General features: G+C 32.5%; 1 protein-coding gene across 44 annotated transcripts in view; it reads left to right on the forward strand.

The window, feature by feature from the left end:
- Positions 1-20,000, forward strand: part of FOXP2 (forkhead box P2) — a 606,462-nt gene that overhangs the window by 545,366 nt on the left and 41,096 nt on the right. For all 44 annotated transcript variants that reach the window (XM_063667746.1, XM_063667751.1, XM_063667775.1 and 41 more), the window contains 3 exons: positions 9,449-9,662; positions 11,679-11,783; positions 19,293-19,380. In XM_063667746.1, coding sequence (XP_063523816.1) covers positions 9,449-9,662; positions 11,679-11,783; positions 19,293-19,380 — 407 coding nt within the window. The remainder of the gene's footprint in view (positions 1-9,448; positions 9,663-11,678; positions 11,784-19,292; positions 19,381-20,000) is intronic.

Genomic DNA, 20,000 nt, shown 5'->3' on the forward strand with positions numbered 1-20,000 from the left:
ATTCTTTCAAAACAAGCAAAAAACATCTCTCTGAACAATTAAACTTATAATGATATAATCATTCTAATAGTTTTCAAATAGAAATTACCTGAATTCAAATTAAAATTTATTTTCATAGAATCCTTGTTTCTCCCTTTTCTTCTGTTTTTATCCTTGATAAGATATATGAGAGATAAACTGAGAAAATGGCAAACATTTAGGGAAAGGAAAGTAAATCTAAAAACATCTGTCTTTGAGCAGAAAATTTATATTTTAAAAAGGAAAAAAGATGAAATCACTCAACTATGTTTTCATTAATATAGGTTAAAAAAATCCATTTGAATAATTGTAGGGCCACAAATGTAGTTGGTTCACCGATCAAAGTTTGTGTTTTTGCCATGTAAGCCACACAAACCGGCATCATTGTCTTGTTTTTTACGATTTAGATGATTAAGTGTGAAAAATATCATTGTGGAGGCTCATTGTGTGTTGAATACACCAGCTACAGTAAAGGAACCTAATGTTATGGTACTATGCTGGAATCCCAAAACCAGAGTGGGAAAAAGTAAAGAAATATTTGTTGTACAGTGTAAGCCCTGAATCATTTCTTCCTTAGTTAGAGGTTAAGGTAAAAGTATTTTGAATATTTTTATTATCATTTTCCAGTTCACTTTGTACCAGGTTTTTGGTTGGTTGATTAGCCTTGAAAAATAGCCATATAAAAACTAAGTAGGATTAATGTGCAATGATGGATGATGTTCTCATTGTGTCTTTAAAACTGTATCTTTTTTTTTTTTTTTTTGAGGAGTCTCACCCTGTCACCCACACTAGAGTGCAGTGGCGCTAACTCAGCTCACTGCAACCTCCGCCTCCCGGGTTCAAGCAATTCTCCTCCCTCAGCCTTCTGAGTAGCTGCAATTACAGGTGCCCACCACCACGCCTGGCTAATTTTCGTATTATTAGTAGAGACGGTTTCACCATGTTGACCAGGCTGGTCTCGAACCCCTGACCTCAAGTGATCCGCCTGCCTCGGCCTCCCAAAGTGCTGGGATTACAGGCATTAGCCACTGCACTCGACCTAAAACTATGTCATATTTTATTTATCCCTATAATTTAACACAACTTCTTCATGCTACTTTTAGAGTTACAGCTTCTTAAATTATATTAAAATATATGTATATAACAATGAGAAGTAACAAAATTATAAGAATTTTGGTAGAATAGCAGATTTACCTACATTTCTCTCTAAAGTTTTATATTTATCATCTTAGTGTAAATTATTTTAAATATTAATCATTTAAGGTCATCATTAATATTACTATAATATTGGATTTTAGTTAGGCAAGTAAACTTCCATCTCCTAAGTATATGTTTGGTTTGTATACAGACAGATAGGTATATACATAAGTATAGGTATATAGGTATATACATACATATGTCAAATAGAAAGGATGGATTTATAGTTCCATCTTGAATAATATACTGATTATAAATCTATGTAATATATAAATAACATAGTTTATATATTATCTAGTAATGAAATTTAGTGAAACATTTTAATGAACCAGTATCATTGTCTATTGGTTAGGAAAGATGAAGTTAACTTTAAACATTGATATGTTTGTGACATCCGATAAACATTTGTGTACTCTAATCCACAATATATTCACACATTTACTATGACTATATGGATAGGAATACATGTGGTGATGATTTTCTGTCACTCAAAGTTTTTACATATTTTTTAATTTATAAAAGTTATTTAAAAGACAAGATTTTCATTACCAATTTGAAAGACCAAACAGAGAATGCTAGATTCTAGCCAGCATTCTTCTGAATTAACACGTTATAGAACTAGAGAATCTCAGAATAAGAGTGGTTGAATAATAATTAAAAATGAAATATTTTGAAATAAAATATAATGTTTTTTAGGCTGAGTTAGAATTGTGCCGAAGATAGTCTTTGGGCGCAATATTCAGCCAAAATTAGCTATTTGGCTTTGGCTTCATTCTATGCTTATGGAAGTCTAAGTAGCCAAATGCTTACTTCTGGCATCCTGGATTTACTGCTTAATCAATGATCCTGTGCTTGCATAGATTACTATTGTATGTAATTGTAGCAACAACATTACCAATACGAACAGTTCATGTCATGCAAAAATATTACCATGTCAGTATTCCCTTTCAAATATCAAAGTTTTCCATTTGTAACTTGGGGAAAAAAACTTATTTGGTGCTTTATGTGCTAAAATTTCATCACTGAATTGAAGTTTTAATGTACATTTATTATTGCAGGTATAAAACTCTGCCGAGCTACCTGTGAATGCTGTTAATTTTATGTTTAAAAAACTAGTAAATACTTACATATATAGAAAAATATTGAGTGTGTTGAGTTAGTTTTTGAAAAAATATAAAAAGATTGAGATTAAATTGTATCATAACTCTATAATTCTTTTAGAATTATTTTGTGAACTAGAATGTATAACATTAAAATGAATTTAATTCCATTTATCTCATAAGTCTTTTTTTAAAGTTTTATTTGGCAATTCTTCACATCTTGAGAGGAAGACTCGAAAGCAGTGTGTCAACTTTGCCATATTAAAATATGATGAGAAAAAGGAAACATCATTGGTTTTGTAATAGAGTATCAATCAAGCTTTTAAAATGCAACCTATAAAAAATGATAGTACTAATTTTTCTTAATATCAGATGTATTCACATATCCCAGAAGTTCCTTCTTTGGTGAAGGTAATTTATCTTTGATCTCAGTTTCAGCTGAATACCTACTTCTGCTAAATTTGACATTTGGACAAAGTGTGTATTTAATTCACCTCTCATTAGACAGGCATTTTAAAGATGGGCATTGTATCTGTAGGTGACAGTAGACCTCTAGTCAAATATAAATCAATAATATGTTGAGTTAGTCAAATTATAAATGAACACCCAGATCTCTGAAGGATACTCCAGAAACTGGAACTCTTTTCTGAAGAAGAGATATGGGTATCCAGAGGTCAAGGCTGGTAGGGAAGTTTACTTTTGTAATATATACCCTTTTCTGTGATTCAATTATTCTGGCCATATATGTATACTAGTTTTTAAGTTTCACATCTTAAAATATAAAATTTAAGATGGAAACTGAAAAGTACATAGTAATATCTCAGTGATTCAAATTCAAATATTAAATATCAATTTGGCTTAACAGAATATATATAATACAAATGTTTCTACCAAAACTCACTTTTATTATTTTAAATTATAAGTAACCTTAGAAAATAAGTAGCGTATCACTAAATAAGTTAGTTAAAAATTAACGGTATACATACTTTGCATCATAATATATACAATTATTTGTTTAACATTTAAAAATCAATTACTGGACACAGAAAAAGAAATGACATTGAAAAAAAAATTTTTTTTTTGAGTGTAAAAAAGCTGCTAAGGAGATTTTTTACTAATAAAAATTGCTTTTTACTTATTTTAGTAATAAGTAAAAATCACCTTAGCAGCATTTTCAAAGCTGTGTTGAAACTAGCGTAGACATTTTTAAACTTCGTGTGCCTTAAGTACGTATAATCTAGATATGAATTAATTTTAATTAATTCTTAGCACAGTGCTTGTCATCTTGTAGATACTCCACAAACTCTGAATGTGGGATTAAGGAATTATTATTAGGCCAGGTACAGTGGATCACACCTGTAATCCCAGCAATTTGGGAGGCTGAGGCTGGAGGATCACTTCAGCCCAGGAGTTCAAGACCAGCCTGGGCAACATAGTGAGACCCTGTCTTTTCAAAAAATAAAATAATTAGCTGAGCATGATGACCGTATGCCTGTGGTCGGTCACCTCCCAGCTACTTGGGAGGCTCAGGAGGGAAGATCACTTCAGCCCAGGAGGTCAGGGCTATAGTGATCTGTGATCATGCCATTGCACTCCAGCGAGACTCTGTCTTAAGAATTATTATTGGCTGGGCGCAGTGGCTCACGCTTGTAATCCCAGCACTTTGGGAGGCCAAGGTGGGCGGATCACGAGGTCAGGAGATCGAGACCACGGTGAAACTAAAAATATAAAAAATTAGCAGGGCGTGGTGTCGGGCGCCTGTAATCCCAGCTACTCGGAGAAGCTGAGGCAGGAGAATGGCGTGAACCCGGGAGGCGGAGCTTGCAGTGAGCCGAGATCGCGCCACTGCACTCCAGCCTGGGTGACAGAGCGAGACTCCGTCTCAAAAAAAAAAAAAAAAAAAGAATTATTATTAAGTTGTATTATCTGTGGTATGATAGGCAATTTGATTAAGGAATTACCCTTTCGTTTACTCAGCTCCTGTGGTAAAAACCTTTTAATATTTGTGGTGCTGGCAGTGAATAAGCACAAGCCCAAGTTATCATCCAAAAGTGGAATAGGGATTCCCAATTTTTTGTGGCCACGGAATTTTAAAATTGCATAATTACAAAACTTTTTGGCACTACTAGTATCTATATCCTTGAAATAAGAGAAACCGAATAATCTTCACTTAAGATAAAAGTTGTCTATTAATCATAATAGTCTAGTCCACAGATTCCCAGAGTATGTTTGCCAGTACACGAGTGTTCTGGCCAAATTTTAAAACTCTTTCAAGTAATATTCTTTGAGCTTTCACTGACTGCAGGCACTCTTATAGACACTGGGAATACAGCAGTGAAGAAAACAGACAAAAATCCCTGCCATCATAAAACATGCATTTTAGTGTAGAAGGCAGACGATAAATAAGTTAAGTAAAATATATAGTGGTGAGTGCTAAGGAGAGAAATAAAGGCAAGAATAGGAAGAACCTAAATAACAATAGGAAAATAGGGTGACCCTCAGAAGGAGTCCTGAGAAAAGGGTTAATGAGTAATGACCTGAAAATGAGAGGAATCTCTGCGACAGAGTAGCTCTAGAGCAAGGCCTTTTCTTTGCCTTAGTGTCCCCATCTCTAACATAGGGATAATAAGAGCAATAATAATGATAATAATGGTTTGGGGTATTAGATTAGATATCATATGTGAAGCACTTAGAAGAATGTCTGCCATATCAAAAGCACTATGTAAGTATCGGTTAAATAAAACAGAGACGAAGAAAACTCTAAAGGGGACTGAGTTGGGGTTGAGGGAGGGGGCTGTATAAACAGGAGCTTAGTTTTGAACATGGGAAGTTTAAGAAACCAGATAAGGTTACATGGGATTTTCAAATAGAAAGACTGGGGAGGGTTATGGGCTAGGGATCAGTTGGTAACTCCGAAGCTTACACCTGGTATTTAAAACTTACGCAAACTAGTGTAATTGTAAAGAGTTTCTTGGGTTTTTCTTCCTCAAATATAATTGGAAACGCTGATTTCAAAATGAGATTCAAGTTTTCCTTGTTACTACACATCTCAGAACTATTTTACATGAATAATAAGTCTCCAAGATAGAGACCACAGATCTCTTAGATTAACAGCATTTATAAGACTACTGTTCCATAGAACACTGTTTCGGAAATACTGAACTTGTTATATTACTGCCTCAAAAATAATCTAGATTAATTATTGCAAACCTTCAAGACTTCAAAGCTCATAAAACTTTCAAAATTGTACAAAATCCATTGGCTAGCTGTTTCACATTTCACAAGTAGTTTTGTAAGCATATAAAAGAGCTGAGCAATTTTTAGGTTGAAAGCTTTGTCCCAAGAGCAAGGTAATAGTTTTCTTTTTAAAAATTTCCCCCCAAAATTATCTGTGCATTGGAATCACCTTTGGAGCTTCAAAAACTACTAATGCCTGTGTTTCCCCTCTAAAATTGTGGTTTTATTGGTGTGGGTTGTGGTAAGGCCTTTAGAGATTTTAAAATATGCCCAGGTGATTCTAATATGCAGACATTTGAGGATACACTGCTGCTAAAAGGAATTTTTTGACTTCTTTTATTATCTGCCTCTTATCTATTATATAATTTAACACTGTTTCTTCCTATTTTTAATTAAGACACATTATTTGGATTATTTGAACAGGTCATTTATTCATCTAATATTTATTGAGGGCCTACTAACTGCCTAACATTTGTTATCTTATTGCAATAGCACGGTGATATCACTAATTTTCAGTACAAATGAATAGTATCATAGAAATCTACTTTTAGAAGGCAAGTGGATACTTACATAACTAAATTATTAATAAAATCCAAAAACTGAGTTACCAGTAACATCGTTAGTTGGTATAATCTCTAAAACCATCTAAGAGTCTTTAACTGAGATATAAAATGTTGTTAGCCACTCAATCTATGTTAGAAGCAACTAGTGCCATATATAATTCTTTAGACACTGGTATTGTAGCAATATTCATATAGAGTATGCCCTTTAAGAGTCACACAGCTTCCATGTGGGCACCAACATGTCTTCGAGAAATGTATGACTCTATTATAATCAATGGAATCTACAAATATTTATTGAGCACATGCCAGGCACTGTTCAAGGCAGTGTAGATATACCAGTAAAACAAGAAATTCCTACTCTTATAAAACTGCAGTTGTATTAGAGGGAGACTGGTGATAACAAGATGTAGACTGGATAGATAGATAGATAGATAGATTAAATGGTTTCAGAAACTGATACATGATTTAAAAAAAAAAAGCAGGATGAGGAGTTAAGGAATGCTAGAAGGGAGGGTGGGGAGGGGCAGGGGTTGATAGTATGGTTGGAAACTTAGAGGAGATGAACTTTGAACCATCTAAGTAAAGGGAGGGAGGAAGCCAAGAACAGGTTGTGGGAACAGCCAGAGCAAAGGTTGGAAAGGAAGCAAATGTTTGATACATTTGAGAAGCAGCAGAAGGCTGGTATAACAGAATGAAAAGTGAAGAGAGGGCGGTAGATGAGATCAGAGAGACAGGCAAGAGCCAGATAATAAGTGCAGTGCCCCATAGGCTATAGTAAAGGTTGTTTTTTTTGTTGTTGTTGTTTTCTCATTTTGTTTTCTTCTAAGTATTCTCGAAAGCCTTTGGAGGCCTTGCCTGGGAAGCGACATGACCTAATTTACATTTATAGAGAGAATACTTGGATACTCCATGAAGAGTAAATTCATATATTCAAGGCAAGGTAATAGCAGGAAGACAGTTGGAAGGCTATAGCTGTGATCCAGGCAAGAGCTGACAATAGAGCAGAGAGGCAGCTGGTAAGATGGTGAAAGTTCTAATGCAGAAGACATGTTGGTGCTATCATGAAAAAGGATTTGCTAATGAAGTTTTCCTGTTGGGACACCTAACATACACCAACAGATAATCAAAATTTACGGTCAGAAAAGTTTCAGAATTCTGGGTTAAAGCAATAATTATAGATCTTTATATAAAAAGTAGTTTCCTATATAACAGAGAAACCTTTCTTTATAAAGCCACTTTCTTTTTTTATGGGAAAAAAATGGGTTGTAGTAACTTTGGAAACCCGAATTATCCTGTTTTTTCTTTAGGCTCAGTCCTTGTCTTAAATCTCAAGAAGCCAGAATCACTGAAATGATAGCCTTCAGTAAAACTACCTGTACGAAATTGTGATAGGCATAGCAATTTAAGGTTAATGCTGTGATGAATAATATAACAAGAAGTTATGTTTGGAACAGTGAGAATTCTTCTGTTCCTATTGGCTACTTGCCAATACTTAGATATAGTGATATCTAGATCAGGGATTTTTCCATTTGCAGGGATTGGGGTGAGAGAGTTCATTCTTCTCACCATCATATTCTGTTATCTTGCCCCATCTCCCGTGCCTATTCCAACCTGCTTCACCCCACACATCTCTTACATTACTATAGAATCTAATGTAGATGTATGTTCGGTTGGGAGAGGTAGTTTGAGTTGTACTTTCATCTTTATATTAGATGTTATAGGTGCACATAGTAATTAAGAACATGGATTTTGGAGCTACAGAACATTGAGTTTGAATTCTGCCCACGGATCATAAATTGAGTGATTTGGGGCAACATATTTAATGTTTCTGAGCCTTCTTGTAAAATATAATGATTTCTAACCTCAAGTGAGGTTAACTAAGATTATAAATGTAAAGCTCTTAGTAAAATGCCAGAATATAGTAAATACTCTCTTCATTTTTTCCTGTACTTATTTATTCAGTAGTTTTAATATTTTCTTAATATAGTATTTTAAGAGCAAAGATACTCAAGCCAGACTGCCTGGATTTAAATCACAACTTTACCATGCAGAAGCTATGCGATCTTGGACTATTTTTTAACTTCTCTCTTAGTTTGTTTCCTTTTCCATGAATTGTTTAATCATACCTCTATTAGTTTGTACTGAGGATTAAAAAGCACAAGGTCTATAAAAAATATACAAAGACACAGTACTATTTTGTAAGTCAAATACTGTAAGCAATAGTCTCTCAATACTTTATTTCAAATTCATAGTTAAAAACTAAAGGATTATATCCCGCTTTTCTATTTTTATTGTTGTATAATTCAAGTAAATTTGCATAACCTGAACCAGGGAATTGTTTAAAATGAGTAGTTGATTTACTCTATCAGTCATAAATGAAGGAGAAGTTTAGATATTATCTTCTTAACTGATCCACTTAAGTAAACATATTGGTTTATTTAAGACACCAAAATTAAATTTAGTTATTTAGTTCATCCCTCTGAGAAATATCAAAATGAAGAGATAATTGTCAAATCTCCTGTTTTTTTGAGTTGAGTGTTCACTGTTTTTCCCTGGCATTTTTGTTTTCCCTTTTATTTATTTATTTATTTATTTTGATATTATTTTGAAGTCTATTTCTCTTTCAGTTCCTCACTGATTTAAAAACAAACCTTAATACTAGCAATAAGTAAAAACTACTCTTAAAAGTTGAATAGTTCAATTTGTATTTGTATTTATTTATTTATTTGTTTGTTTGTTTGTTTTTGTTTGAGACAGGGTCTTACTCTCACCCAGGCTAGAGTGCAGTGGTACAATCTCAGCTCACTGCAACCTCTGCTTCCCAGGTTCAGGCGATTCTCCCGCCTCAACCTCCCGAGTAGCTGGGTTTACAGGTGTGTGACACCACACCTGACTAATTTTTGTATTTTTAGTAGAGACAGGGTTTCACCATGTTGGCCAGGCTGGTCTCGAACTCCTGGCCTCAAGTGATTCACCCACCTCAGCCTCCCAGAGTGCTGGGATTACAGGCGTGAGCCACCATGCCTGGCCCTAGTTCAATTTTTAAATGGAACATGCAGGGATTTTTTTTTAATGCTTGATATTATTCTCAGTAATTTCATATGGCATTATTCTCCATACTATTCCCAAATTGGTACTCTTTAGAAAATAAATGATTCTTTTTCAAGACAAAAGCTTTGGTGCTGATAGTGTAAAAGTGATTTTTTGTTGTATATTAATTTATGCAGGTAACATCACTGTTGTTGTTGGTATTAATCTATTAATAACACAAAGCTCATTATATAAACTTTACATAACCTTGTTATGTTAGTGAAGCTTTCTTTCATTTTATAGCTGGCTTAAGTCCTGCTGAGATTCAGCAGTTATGGAAAGAAGTGACTGGAGTTCACAGTATGGAAGACAATGGCATTAAACATGGAGGGCTAGACCTCACTACTAACAATTCCTCCTCGACTACCTCCTCCACCACTTCCAAAGCATCACCACCAATAACTCATCATTCCATAGTGAATGGACAGTCTTCAGTTCTAAATGCAAGACGAGACAGGTAAATCTCATGAGCTTTATTCTATATTTATCTATTTTCAGATTTTATTTTCACCATTGAGACAACAAAAAAGAACAATTTGTACTTGGAACAAGGACAAAATGTATAGAACAACAGATTAGAAATCTTTAGATTATTTATCTTATTATATTCTTTTTTTTTTTTTTTTTTTTTGAGACAGAGTCTTGCTCTGTCACCCAGGCTGGAGTGCACAATCTCGGCTCACTGCAAGCTCCGCCTCACGGGTTCCTGCCATTCTCCTGCCCCAGCCTCCCGAGTAGCTGGGACTACAGGCGCCCGCCACTATGCCTGGCTAATTTCTTTGTGTTTTTTTTAGTAGAGATGGGGTTTCATCGTGTTAGCCAGGATGGTCTCTATCTCCTGACCTCGTGATCTGCCTGCCTCGGCCTCCCAAAGTGCTGGGATTACAGGCGTGAGCCACCGTGCCCGGCCTATATTCTTTGTATTACAGAAAAGCTGTTCAAATACCAAAAGTTTGATGGATGTAGTTTGGGAGTTTGCCTGAAGAAATTTATTTTTTCATGAGTGCATGTGGAATGATTGTATCAATATATTTTTATGACTAATATGTTATGATTAACCTGATTGCTGAGAACATTTTTTTAAGCTAAAGATCAGTTCTTTAATTTCAAATAATTAAAGATGCATGGATATCTCTCTTATATGTTTCAAACATATGAATTAGAAATCAAAGAACAGATAAATATATAAACAAAAGCATAATAAGCTAGATGATGGAAAATCTGGTTTGCCTTTTTAATTGTTGCATGATGAAATATGTAAATATATAAAGATAAACATGTTGGTAATTTTATGATTAAATTCAACTAAAATTTCAAAGAAAAATTTTTGATTTCAGTTATTAATATTAAATATGTTATCTAATTTTTAACTACTGTTTTTAGTTGTATAAAAATTGCATTTGTAAAAGGAGCATTCATGTACATTTGTCCTTTAGCTCCATTTATTTAGGCATCTTGCTCTCTAATCAAGTCCTTTAAAGTAATTTGCATATAGTTCATAAGCTAAAATATTGCTCAGTGTGAAAAATCTGTTTTTAAAAGATGAAATTTAAGTGTAGAATTCTTAACATAATGGCTTAGGCTTATATATAGCTCCAAACTTCATATGTAAGTGTAGTGGATTGATAGTGTTCTGTTATGCAATATGAATATCTGCCTTTCCATAACAAATTCTTTTTCATAAACAAATGTTTTCCAAAGAAACAGATATTTAATTATAGTACAGTTTAAAATAAAATTCTATAATTCAGTGATGTTTCTGGCCTTCATTTGAGTATCATGGAAACTTTTTCTTGTTTGGTTTTGTTAGTATAAAGTGGTATGCTCCTGAATGCTTTCATGCTGTTGTTTTAATTGAGATTAATTTGATGATTATGTATTCCAAAAGTTGGTTGATTTCTCTGGGATCTCTCTAAGATTCACTTATCAAAAGTCTTCAATAATTATATAAAGATAAAGCTAACTAATACTGTTCCAAAGTAGTTTTCTAAATCAGGTGTAACTAGTAGAAATATATGTGGTTTATACATAAATATTAAACAATTTAAATGATCCTAGAGGTCCATATCTTCTTCAAAAAGAGCATTTCAAAATCTTATGATGGCTGTCCTATTATTCTCTTAAAAATAAAGGTTTTTTTTCACTTGACCATATATGAATATATATTTTTTATTTAGAGATAAAATGTTACATTAAGGTCATAAGGCAGGATTAGCATATGATATTATACAGTCCTCTTAGTTTTTCATCCTTTATTAACAGTCATCTTTGGCTCTATTTCTCCTCTAATTGGAACATCATCTAGCCTTGGCAGTTGAACTATTCAATAGAACGATTAAATTTTTCTGACTGCTCTGAGCTGAATTGACCTGTTTTGACCTGTTTGTCACTGATCGTAACCTGACAGGCGCTAGCAGCCTGCAACGATTATAGCTTTTTGAGATGAATCTGACGTCGTGTTCTTTTGCTACAGCTCGTCACATGAGGAGACTGGGGCCTCTCACACTCTCTATGGCCATGGAGTTTGCAAATGGCCAGGCTGTGAAAGCATTTGTGAAGATTTTGGACAGTTTTTAAAGTAGGTTTTTTACTTTTTTTGGTGGGGGGTGGTGACTGGATTGTATGGGCATTTTAGGCACATTGAAAATAAACAAAAGATGAAGGAGGAAGGTAAAAGTCCATTATAAGACATACTTCAAGATTTTTGTGGGTTCCAACAAGTAGATTAGCAAGATCAGGCTTCGTCTTTTCATTAAGATATTTTAGAAATGGTTTAGTAAAGATTTTTGAATGAATGAAAAATATTAGCCTACAATAATATATCATTAATCATTGGAGACATTTATAACAGACCTATTTATAAAATAGAATTCTCTTAAGTTTCTAATTAATATTATGTGAGTCATCCTAATATATATATTATTATATATAATATATAATATATAATGTATAATATATAATATATAAATATTATATATATATTTTATAATATATAATATATAAATATATATATTTTTATAATATATAATATATAAATATATATATTTTATAATATATATTTCAGTAAACATATTTTGAAGGTTTGTTTTTTAATTACAGGCTTTATATATTTTTTAAAATAGTAGTATTTAGTATATACATGTAACTACAAGAATTAAAAATGAAAGTTTATACTGGCTAAAATTTTTTAAAAAACTACATTTCATTTACATTGTTACTTTTTGCCCTCAGAAACTTCAAGAAACACACATGGCTATATGTTTGTATAACAGATTACATGGCTTCTCTAGCTTAAAACCAAAACTTTGTGTATTCTTAATTTTTAATAGAATATTTTATTTAAAAAAAATCATAAGGGGTTCTTTTTCAAGTGAAAATCTTCATCTTTCATGAAATGTTTTCCTTACACAATTCTGGTATACAAGAGATCTAAACAGAGAGCTACAGATAGGCTTATGGAGATGAGTAACTTCACAGGCTGAGACTCTTATGTTGTCATGGTGCAGCTAACAGGGTGAGTGAACTGTTTCATGCTTCATCAACAATTAAGTTAATTAGCTCATTTGAAATTGCACTGCTTTGTTGCCAGGATGTTGGCAGAAACATCAAAAAGATGTGTTTACAAATGGAAGACTGACTATAGGGTATAGAACAAAAGCACCTTAACAACCAGGCACAAGTACTTGGCATCACAATAACTTTATAAATGAATTACAGTAAGACTTCCACAAAGATTTTTTTAACCTTTTATCATTTCTAACTAATTAAGAGAAAATTTGCTTCATATACCACTATGGCTCTTTGTAAATGGCCTTAAATGAAAATTTACACTTTTCTTTTATCAAAACAGTTGTGAGCTGCCATTTCCTTGGGTATGAAACTGATTATAAGCAAAGAGACCATTAAAAAATGTTAGGTAGCTTTGCTGAAGTTTTCTTCTCTAAAAAAAAAAAAAAAAAAAATTGTTAAAGCAAAGAAAGAACATAGGGATGTTATTTTAACAAATTACTTCCCATTTCCTCGTGTGAATACATTAGTCCTTATCAATGTATTATTCCTTGTCATTAAAATTATGTAAAGGGCTATTGTTACTTTTTTTTAAAGAATGGCAAATTATGCCATAGGACCAACCCACTCACCATGCATTTTATTGCTCCAAATTGTTCTTTCTGACAAAATTCAAAATAAATCTTTAGGGGAAAAATACATATTTTCCTTTAGTATGATTTTGTTTATAGCAAATTGAAAGAAGCATTTAATTTATCTCAAATATTTATGTTTTTATTACTAACAACCAGACGAATATGAACCCTCATTTTACCTTAGTCTTCTTTCATATTCATGCCACTGTTTTTTTTAAAAAAGCAAAGAAATTACAATTAAAAAAGCATTTCCTTTCAATTAAATATCAACTTTGGTTCCAAAGACTGACCATTTTTCCAACCCATTAACTTTATAGGGATGACAGAACTAATGACAGGAGGTTTTAAAGCCTTTTTTTTTTAAGTCCATTTTTGTTTTGATATGCTTTAGATTCACTAACTCAAAGATCTGTGATAAATTCTGTTAATAGAGCTAATGTAAGTATACTGACCGAAGTGAAATATCGATTAGATATACTTTCCATAGTGGCATTGTCTTCTTGAAAATGTGTTAGAAATTTGAAAAGAAAGAAAATATCTCATTAAATGAATTAACTTCGGTTATTCAAAAAAAGTTTATTTAGCATCTGTGTGGGAAGTGATAATGAAGAAGGAAAGCATAATCACTTATACAGAATTCTCAGAGGAGTTTGTTTCCCTCTGTAATAGTGGAGAAAATAGAGGATTTGGGGAGGAAAAGATAGGTAAATTAAAAAGCTGTGAAAGATTTTTAATTCTCATTTTTTTGTGTATCCGTTCTTCCAAAATTGTATATCCAGGGTTTATTATAAAAGTTTTTTAGGAAAATATTATTGTGCATTTTTAGTTCTAGTATACACTAGAAATAAATTTTAAGCTTCAGCCTTAATTTGATATCAGATAACTTATCTTTTGGTTTGAAATAACAGGAAATCATTCATTTTTACTATTTAGCTGACATATATTAAATTAAAAAGAATAATAGAAAATATAATGAGTCCCAAATTATTTTTTTTCACATTACCTCTCAAAACAAACTGGTGGAATCCCTCTATTTTTATCTTGCACCAAATGAGAAGCCATTATAGGACAGTTGCTTATGTATAATACATATATATGTACCTGTATATTATATATATTTATGTATTGTATATATTTATGTTATATATTCTTATTCTTATATATTCTTTAATTCTTACATACTCTTTAATTGAGGCACTCTTTTCAATTGGATAAAAAAAATTCAGACTAAGTTAGAAGTAGTTATTTGTAACAGCAAGATGAAAGCAGAAAATACAAAATGATGAAGGAAGTCCAGGATAAAAAAGTGTTGAGGAAAATTTTTGAGTTTTACTGTAAAGTAGGTGTTGACAGAAGCTAACCATTTTTCCTGACCACTAATTGAGTATCTCACTAGATCACTAAAAGCATTTAATACTAGTTCTTCATTACTATCTTATAAATGTCAAAGAGTAATAACATCTGACAAAACTTTAGAGTAGTTTGTCTGCAAAATTAATTATCATTCCATTGGAACTAAGTCAGCTTGCATATAGATGGATTGACTTTTAGAGCTTAAGCCAAAAGGTTTACAATATAACATTCCATTTAGCGGACAAGTGTTCTTGAACCTGCATGCATAGATGCCAACACACAAAACATGGTCTGAGATACAAAGGTGGAAATACTCTCCTTTAAGAAAGGCAGGATGGCTAGTGTCTATAAAGATATTAATGTATTAAAGATTAATTAGTAGATGGGTGTAAATGAGTTAAATTTATTACAGACTAAATTTTTAAGGCTTGATACTATATGAAGAGCAATAGAAAACATAGTGGAAACAGAGTAGTTTATTTAATAGAAATTTGTTTTCTTTTTCATTGCAGCTGACTACTCTAAAAATTATGCTCTTACTTAATGTGTATTGTCTATTTCTTTGTCTTTGACTAGGCAGCATGGCTACAAAATTATGACCTCAAGAAGGCATTCTTTGAACTTGTCAGAATGTTGTTTCTTTTGGTGACAGTGCCCCCATCTCTCAAAACTAAGGCATCTCATGTAATCAACTAAATGAATAGTGACAGCTAACATTTTGTATTTAAACTCCTGTCAGTGTTTAAACATAAAAAGCTTGATGCAAAATAAATCAAACACCAGTGATATGCAAGTGAAACATTTTGTTAAAACAGTCTTTGACATACTTGGATTTAAATCTGATCCCTTTTTAGCTTATAAAATGCTACAACTTTAAATGAATTTGAAAAATCCAAAGGTTAAAATTGAATCACTAATCTGGATTGTATATAATTGAAGTTACAACATACATTCATAATCATCTATAAAACCTTCGTTAAAGAGAAGTATGCATTAAATAAATTGGAAGGATCCTTTCCTACTTTTTGTCTTCCTGAAGTGCTTGCTTAATTGTTTTTAGAAAGAATTTGACTGCTTATTTACGTTTTTTCTAGTTGATACTACCTACCTAGCACACAGATTCCATGCAGTTGTGAAAGAACGTCAGTTGACCACATCATTTATTCCATTTTGAAAACAAAAATCAATATACCTATAAAGTGACCCATAAATTAGAACTGGCTCACACAATGTTTGTTCAGTGCTGCCTTTCTGAAGGCACCCTTTGCATTTTTTCTTCACCTCTCTGTTTGAACTGCAGTCTCGGTAAGAGGCTCATTAGGGGACATTAGGGACTGGAGCTAACCAGAATTCCAGAGCTTGCTTTGCTCTTATTAATGCATAGTAGAGTAGAATGCATTTAAATATTTCATAGGCATTCAGTAATTTGTGTGTAATCGCCTTGTTAGCAGACCAGTAGAAGTAGAACAGGCCTGTGAAATGGTGTTAGTGATTGCATGGGTAATTTACAGACCTTTGCCATCAGAAAGAGTATTATTGTTGGCTAGTATGAAGCTGTGAAATAGAACTACCAATAAGTAAAAAAAGAAACTTAATAAAGGTTTTGTAACAAGCATCTTCAGGGATAACAACCCCACTTGGTCCTTTTGAAGCAGCCGTAATTTATGACATAGGCAATATATCAAATGCATAAGATAGTATTCTGAAGCATTCATATGAAAAGGGTATTTGCAACATTAGTTCCAACTTCCTGCAAGGGACATGATTAAATGATTAATGAAATGTCCCTTTGCATATGCATTTTGAAACAGCAATTAGGCACTGACTGAGAAAATCCACCAATCCTCTCATTTTTCAGTATTATCTCATTCTTGATTTATAAATCATAGAGAATTTTTGAACAGTAATATGTAGTACCTGAGATAGTTATAAAAACATAAAAGAGAATAATTTGGGCACAAAATAGTCATAAATACATAAATTCATAATTTAATGTTAATACTTAGCCTATTTATTTAGTCTTATTACATTGTATTTATATCTGACACTATTTCTGTACTTTGATTGGCATAATTAAGTAGAGGGAATGAATAGGCACTATTCTTTTACATATCACTGGTAAACAATAGCAAGGAAAGGAGAAGGGAGATGTGGCAGAGGTATGTATGTGTTTTTCAAGTTCTCAGTAATCCACTGGAGGCTGTTCTATAAATGATCATTGAAGGGCTGCAAGCTAGCCTATAATTACAGGAAAGAAAGTGGCAGCTCTGGCATTTCATAACTATGTGTCCTCGAAAAGTGCTTTGTGAGTTTGTCACCAATGATAATTTAGATAGAGGCTCATTACTGAACATCACAACACTTTAAAAACCTTTCGCCTTCATACAGGAGAATAAAGGACTATTTTAATGGCAAGGTTCTTTTGTGTTCCACTGAAAAATTCAATCAAGACAAAACCTCATTGACTATTATTGTAGTCTACAGTCTCTATTCTAATAAAAGCTGCATAGATAAATTGAATAGGTCTCTAAGACCCAAGTATATAATGCAAACATTTTGTACTTTTTTTTAGTTCTTTAAATATAAGATCATGATTATCACTAAGCAGTAAACAAGTGTAAAAAATCATTTTAAAAAGTGATTTCACACGAAAATGTTATACTGGCTATGCCTTTTATTGCAGACCTGTACATTCTACTTATCTAGCTTCCTGCATTTACACCCTAATCTCAGTGTATAACTGAAGCATTTTTGAAAATATGCATCATTTTTTCTGATATGGAATAAATATGTTTGTGTTCTCCAAGAGTTCATGGTGAAAAAAAAAATCTTACAGAAACACAGCAATATGAAGCCTTAAGAAAACAACACACCAACTGTATTATGCTGGTAGAAAATTGTCTTACTGTTCATTTAAATTTTGGGGGAAAAAACCCTGAGAAACAATTTTTAAATGTAGTCTTGTTATTTAGGAATTGGTGACACTTTCTGTTAACTAACCTCTGGCTTACTCTCACATTCCATACCTCCTTCACAGAGAGCATGAGTGAATGTTAATCTGCCTCACAGGTTCACAGCAGAACAAACCTGAGCTGAGCTTAGAGAGCAGACAGGTATAGTGGAAGTGCGTCCCCTGCACTCCAGCCACACTCCTTCAGCTTGACCTTATCCACCTTGCTATTATAGTCCACAATTTCTCTTCAACCAAGACTGACATTGTGGCAAGATACATGGAGGTTTTGTTGTTATGATCAATAAGGAAGTATTAAAACAAACTGGTTTAATTTATCAAGGTATAGGCAAAACAAAGGTTTCTGATTGTTGAACCTAGGTATATAAATAAATAAACCTTTTGTTTATAATAAAATTAGTTTTTATCAGCAACATGACTTTCATTACTCTTCATATGTTTTACATGTATGTGTCTTATATTTTTTCTGCCTCATTATGATCTTCAAGAAATAAAAGTAAATAATTTGAATGGATACAAAAATATATGTGTTGAATTCAGTATACCCAGGACTATTATAAACTTTTTAGACTATTATATCATTCTAAATGATACTTGAGCCCACATGGATAAATATATAAATTCTTATTTAATTTTGTGAATTTCTTTTCAATATGCCATTTCATTTGTATGCAATGATGAGAACATCTCTGAAATTGTTGCCTTACTTTGCCCATTGGTGAAATAGATACACCAAAGGATATTGAATTACTTGAAGATTACTTTCTTTAATTTTGGGAAGCATCAAAGACATTATATATTACAAATTACAGAGTATATATTATTAAATGTTTTCATGTTCATTGGAGATGCTGCTTTACTAAATTACTTTTGGTGTATTAACATACCACTCATTAAAGAGATCTCTTTAAACATTGTATAAAAATAATAATGGTAGACTAATGCCTATTCAAGGTTAGAGTAAGATCATTGGAATGATTTATTTTTCACCATTTAAAAAATAAGATTAGGACAAATGTCTCCTAGTTAAACACTGGACATGAAATGTCAATCTTATTATTCTAATGATCAAAATCTTCAATGAAGTTTCTTTATTACTAACAGCAAATCATCATTCTTCATAAATATTGATGTTTCCACAGGATGATAATTTGCAATCTTTACCTAATTCATACCACATCCCAATGAAATAAAACATTGCTCACTAAAATACATCATAGAAACAGCAAACTGTTCTAACAATGAAATAGAAAATTGCTTTTGTTCTCTTCAGAATTGCTTTTGGTTCATAGATTTGCAAGCTGTTCTTTTTTAAAAAAATGGCATAAATAATATGACTTCTACTGCAACTCTGTAAATGGTCTGGGGAAATATTTTTTGTAATAACAGGTAAGCTTAGAGACAGTGACATTTTCTGCCATTTGAAGAGTCTCTTTACATTACATAAATAATTTTCACACAACACGTAAGGAGCTTTAACTTTTTTCTGTATGGTTTCAAGGCTTTCTGTTTTCCCAGTGCACAGAAACATCTGACTTCAGTGTAGTGCTTTTTAAGTGTAGCCTATGCCACTGAGATCGACATCACTTTACATTCTGTTTTGTGTCTTCTGTTTGTTTAGGCACCTTAACAATGAACACGCATTGGATGACCGAAGCACTGCTCAGTGTCGAGTGCAAATGCAGGTGGTGCAACAGTTAGAAATACAGGTTTGTTAAATGCTCACTTAATGGACTCTTCTCAGATTTCTGGTGTGTTACATTGAGTACTGAGCAGATTCTGGGTCTTTCAGGCTGCATTTTACTGTCTTAGCCATACAATAACTAATGGAGATACATGATATTTTAGATTGTTTTAAACAGTGGCAATTATTGATAACCCAGGAAGGATTGCTGTAGTTTAATGTACTTATCACTTATATTTTTATAACTTTTAGACCACATCATATGCATTTGAATATCCCAGAGTAGTCAGATCTAAGTTTTTCCCAATGTAGGTTAGACCAAACTCCCAATTAGATATGATTTTATTACAGAGAGTTTTTACATGAGCTAACCTTGATTTTTTTCCATGAGATTTTATATTATGGCAAATGACCAGTCTTTACAATATCATGCCTGTAATATAACTAACACCCTGAAAGATAACCTTTTCTTTTCTTTTTCTAGTGTAATTTTAATTAAAGAACTTGCAAAAAAATCTTTATACTTTTCTTTAGCTAGATTAAAGGCAGACAATTTATATCACAGATGATAATATACATGTTGTATCAAACGCTACTGTTTTAAGTTAAAAAAATTCTATTAATGTTGAAACAGAATTTGGCCAG

The sequence above is a fragment of the Pongo pygmaeus genome, chromosome 6 (genome assembly GCF_028885625.2).
Source record: "Pongo pygmaeus isolate AG05252 chromosome 6, NHGRI_mPonPyg2-v2.0_pri, whole genome shotgun sequence".
Taxonomy (NCBI): Eukaryota; Metazoa; Chordata; class Mammalia; order Primates; family Hominidae; genus Pongo; species Pongo pygmaeus.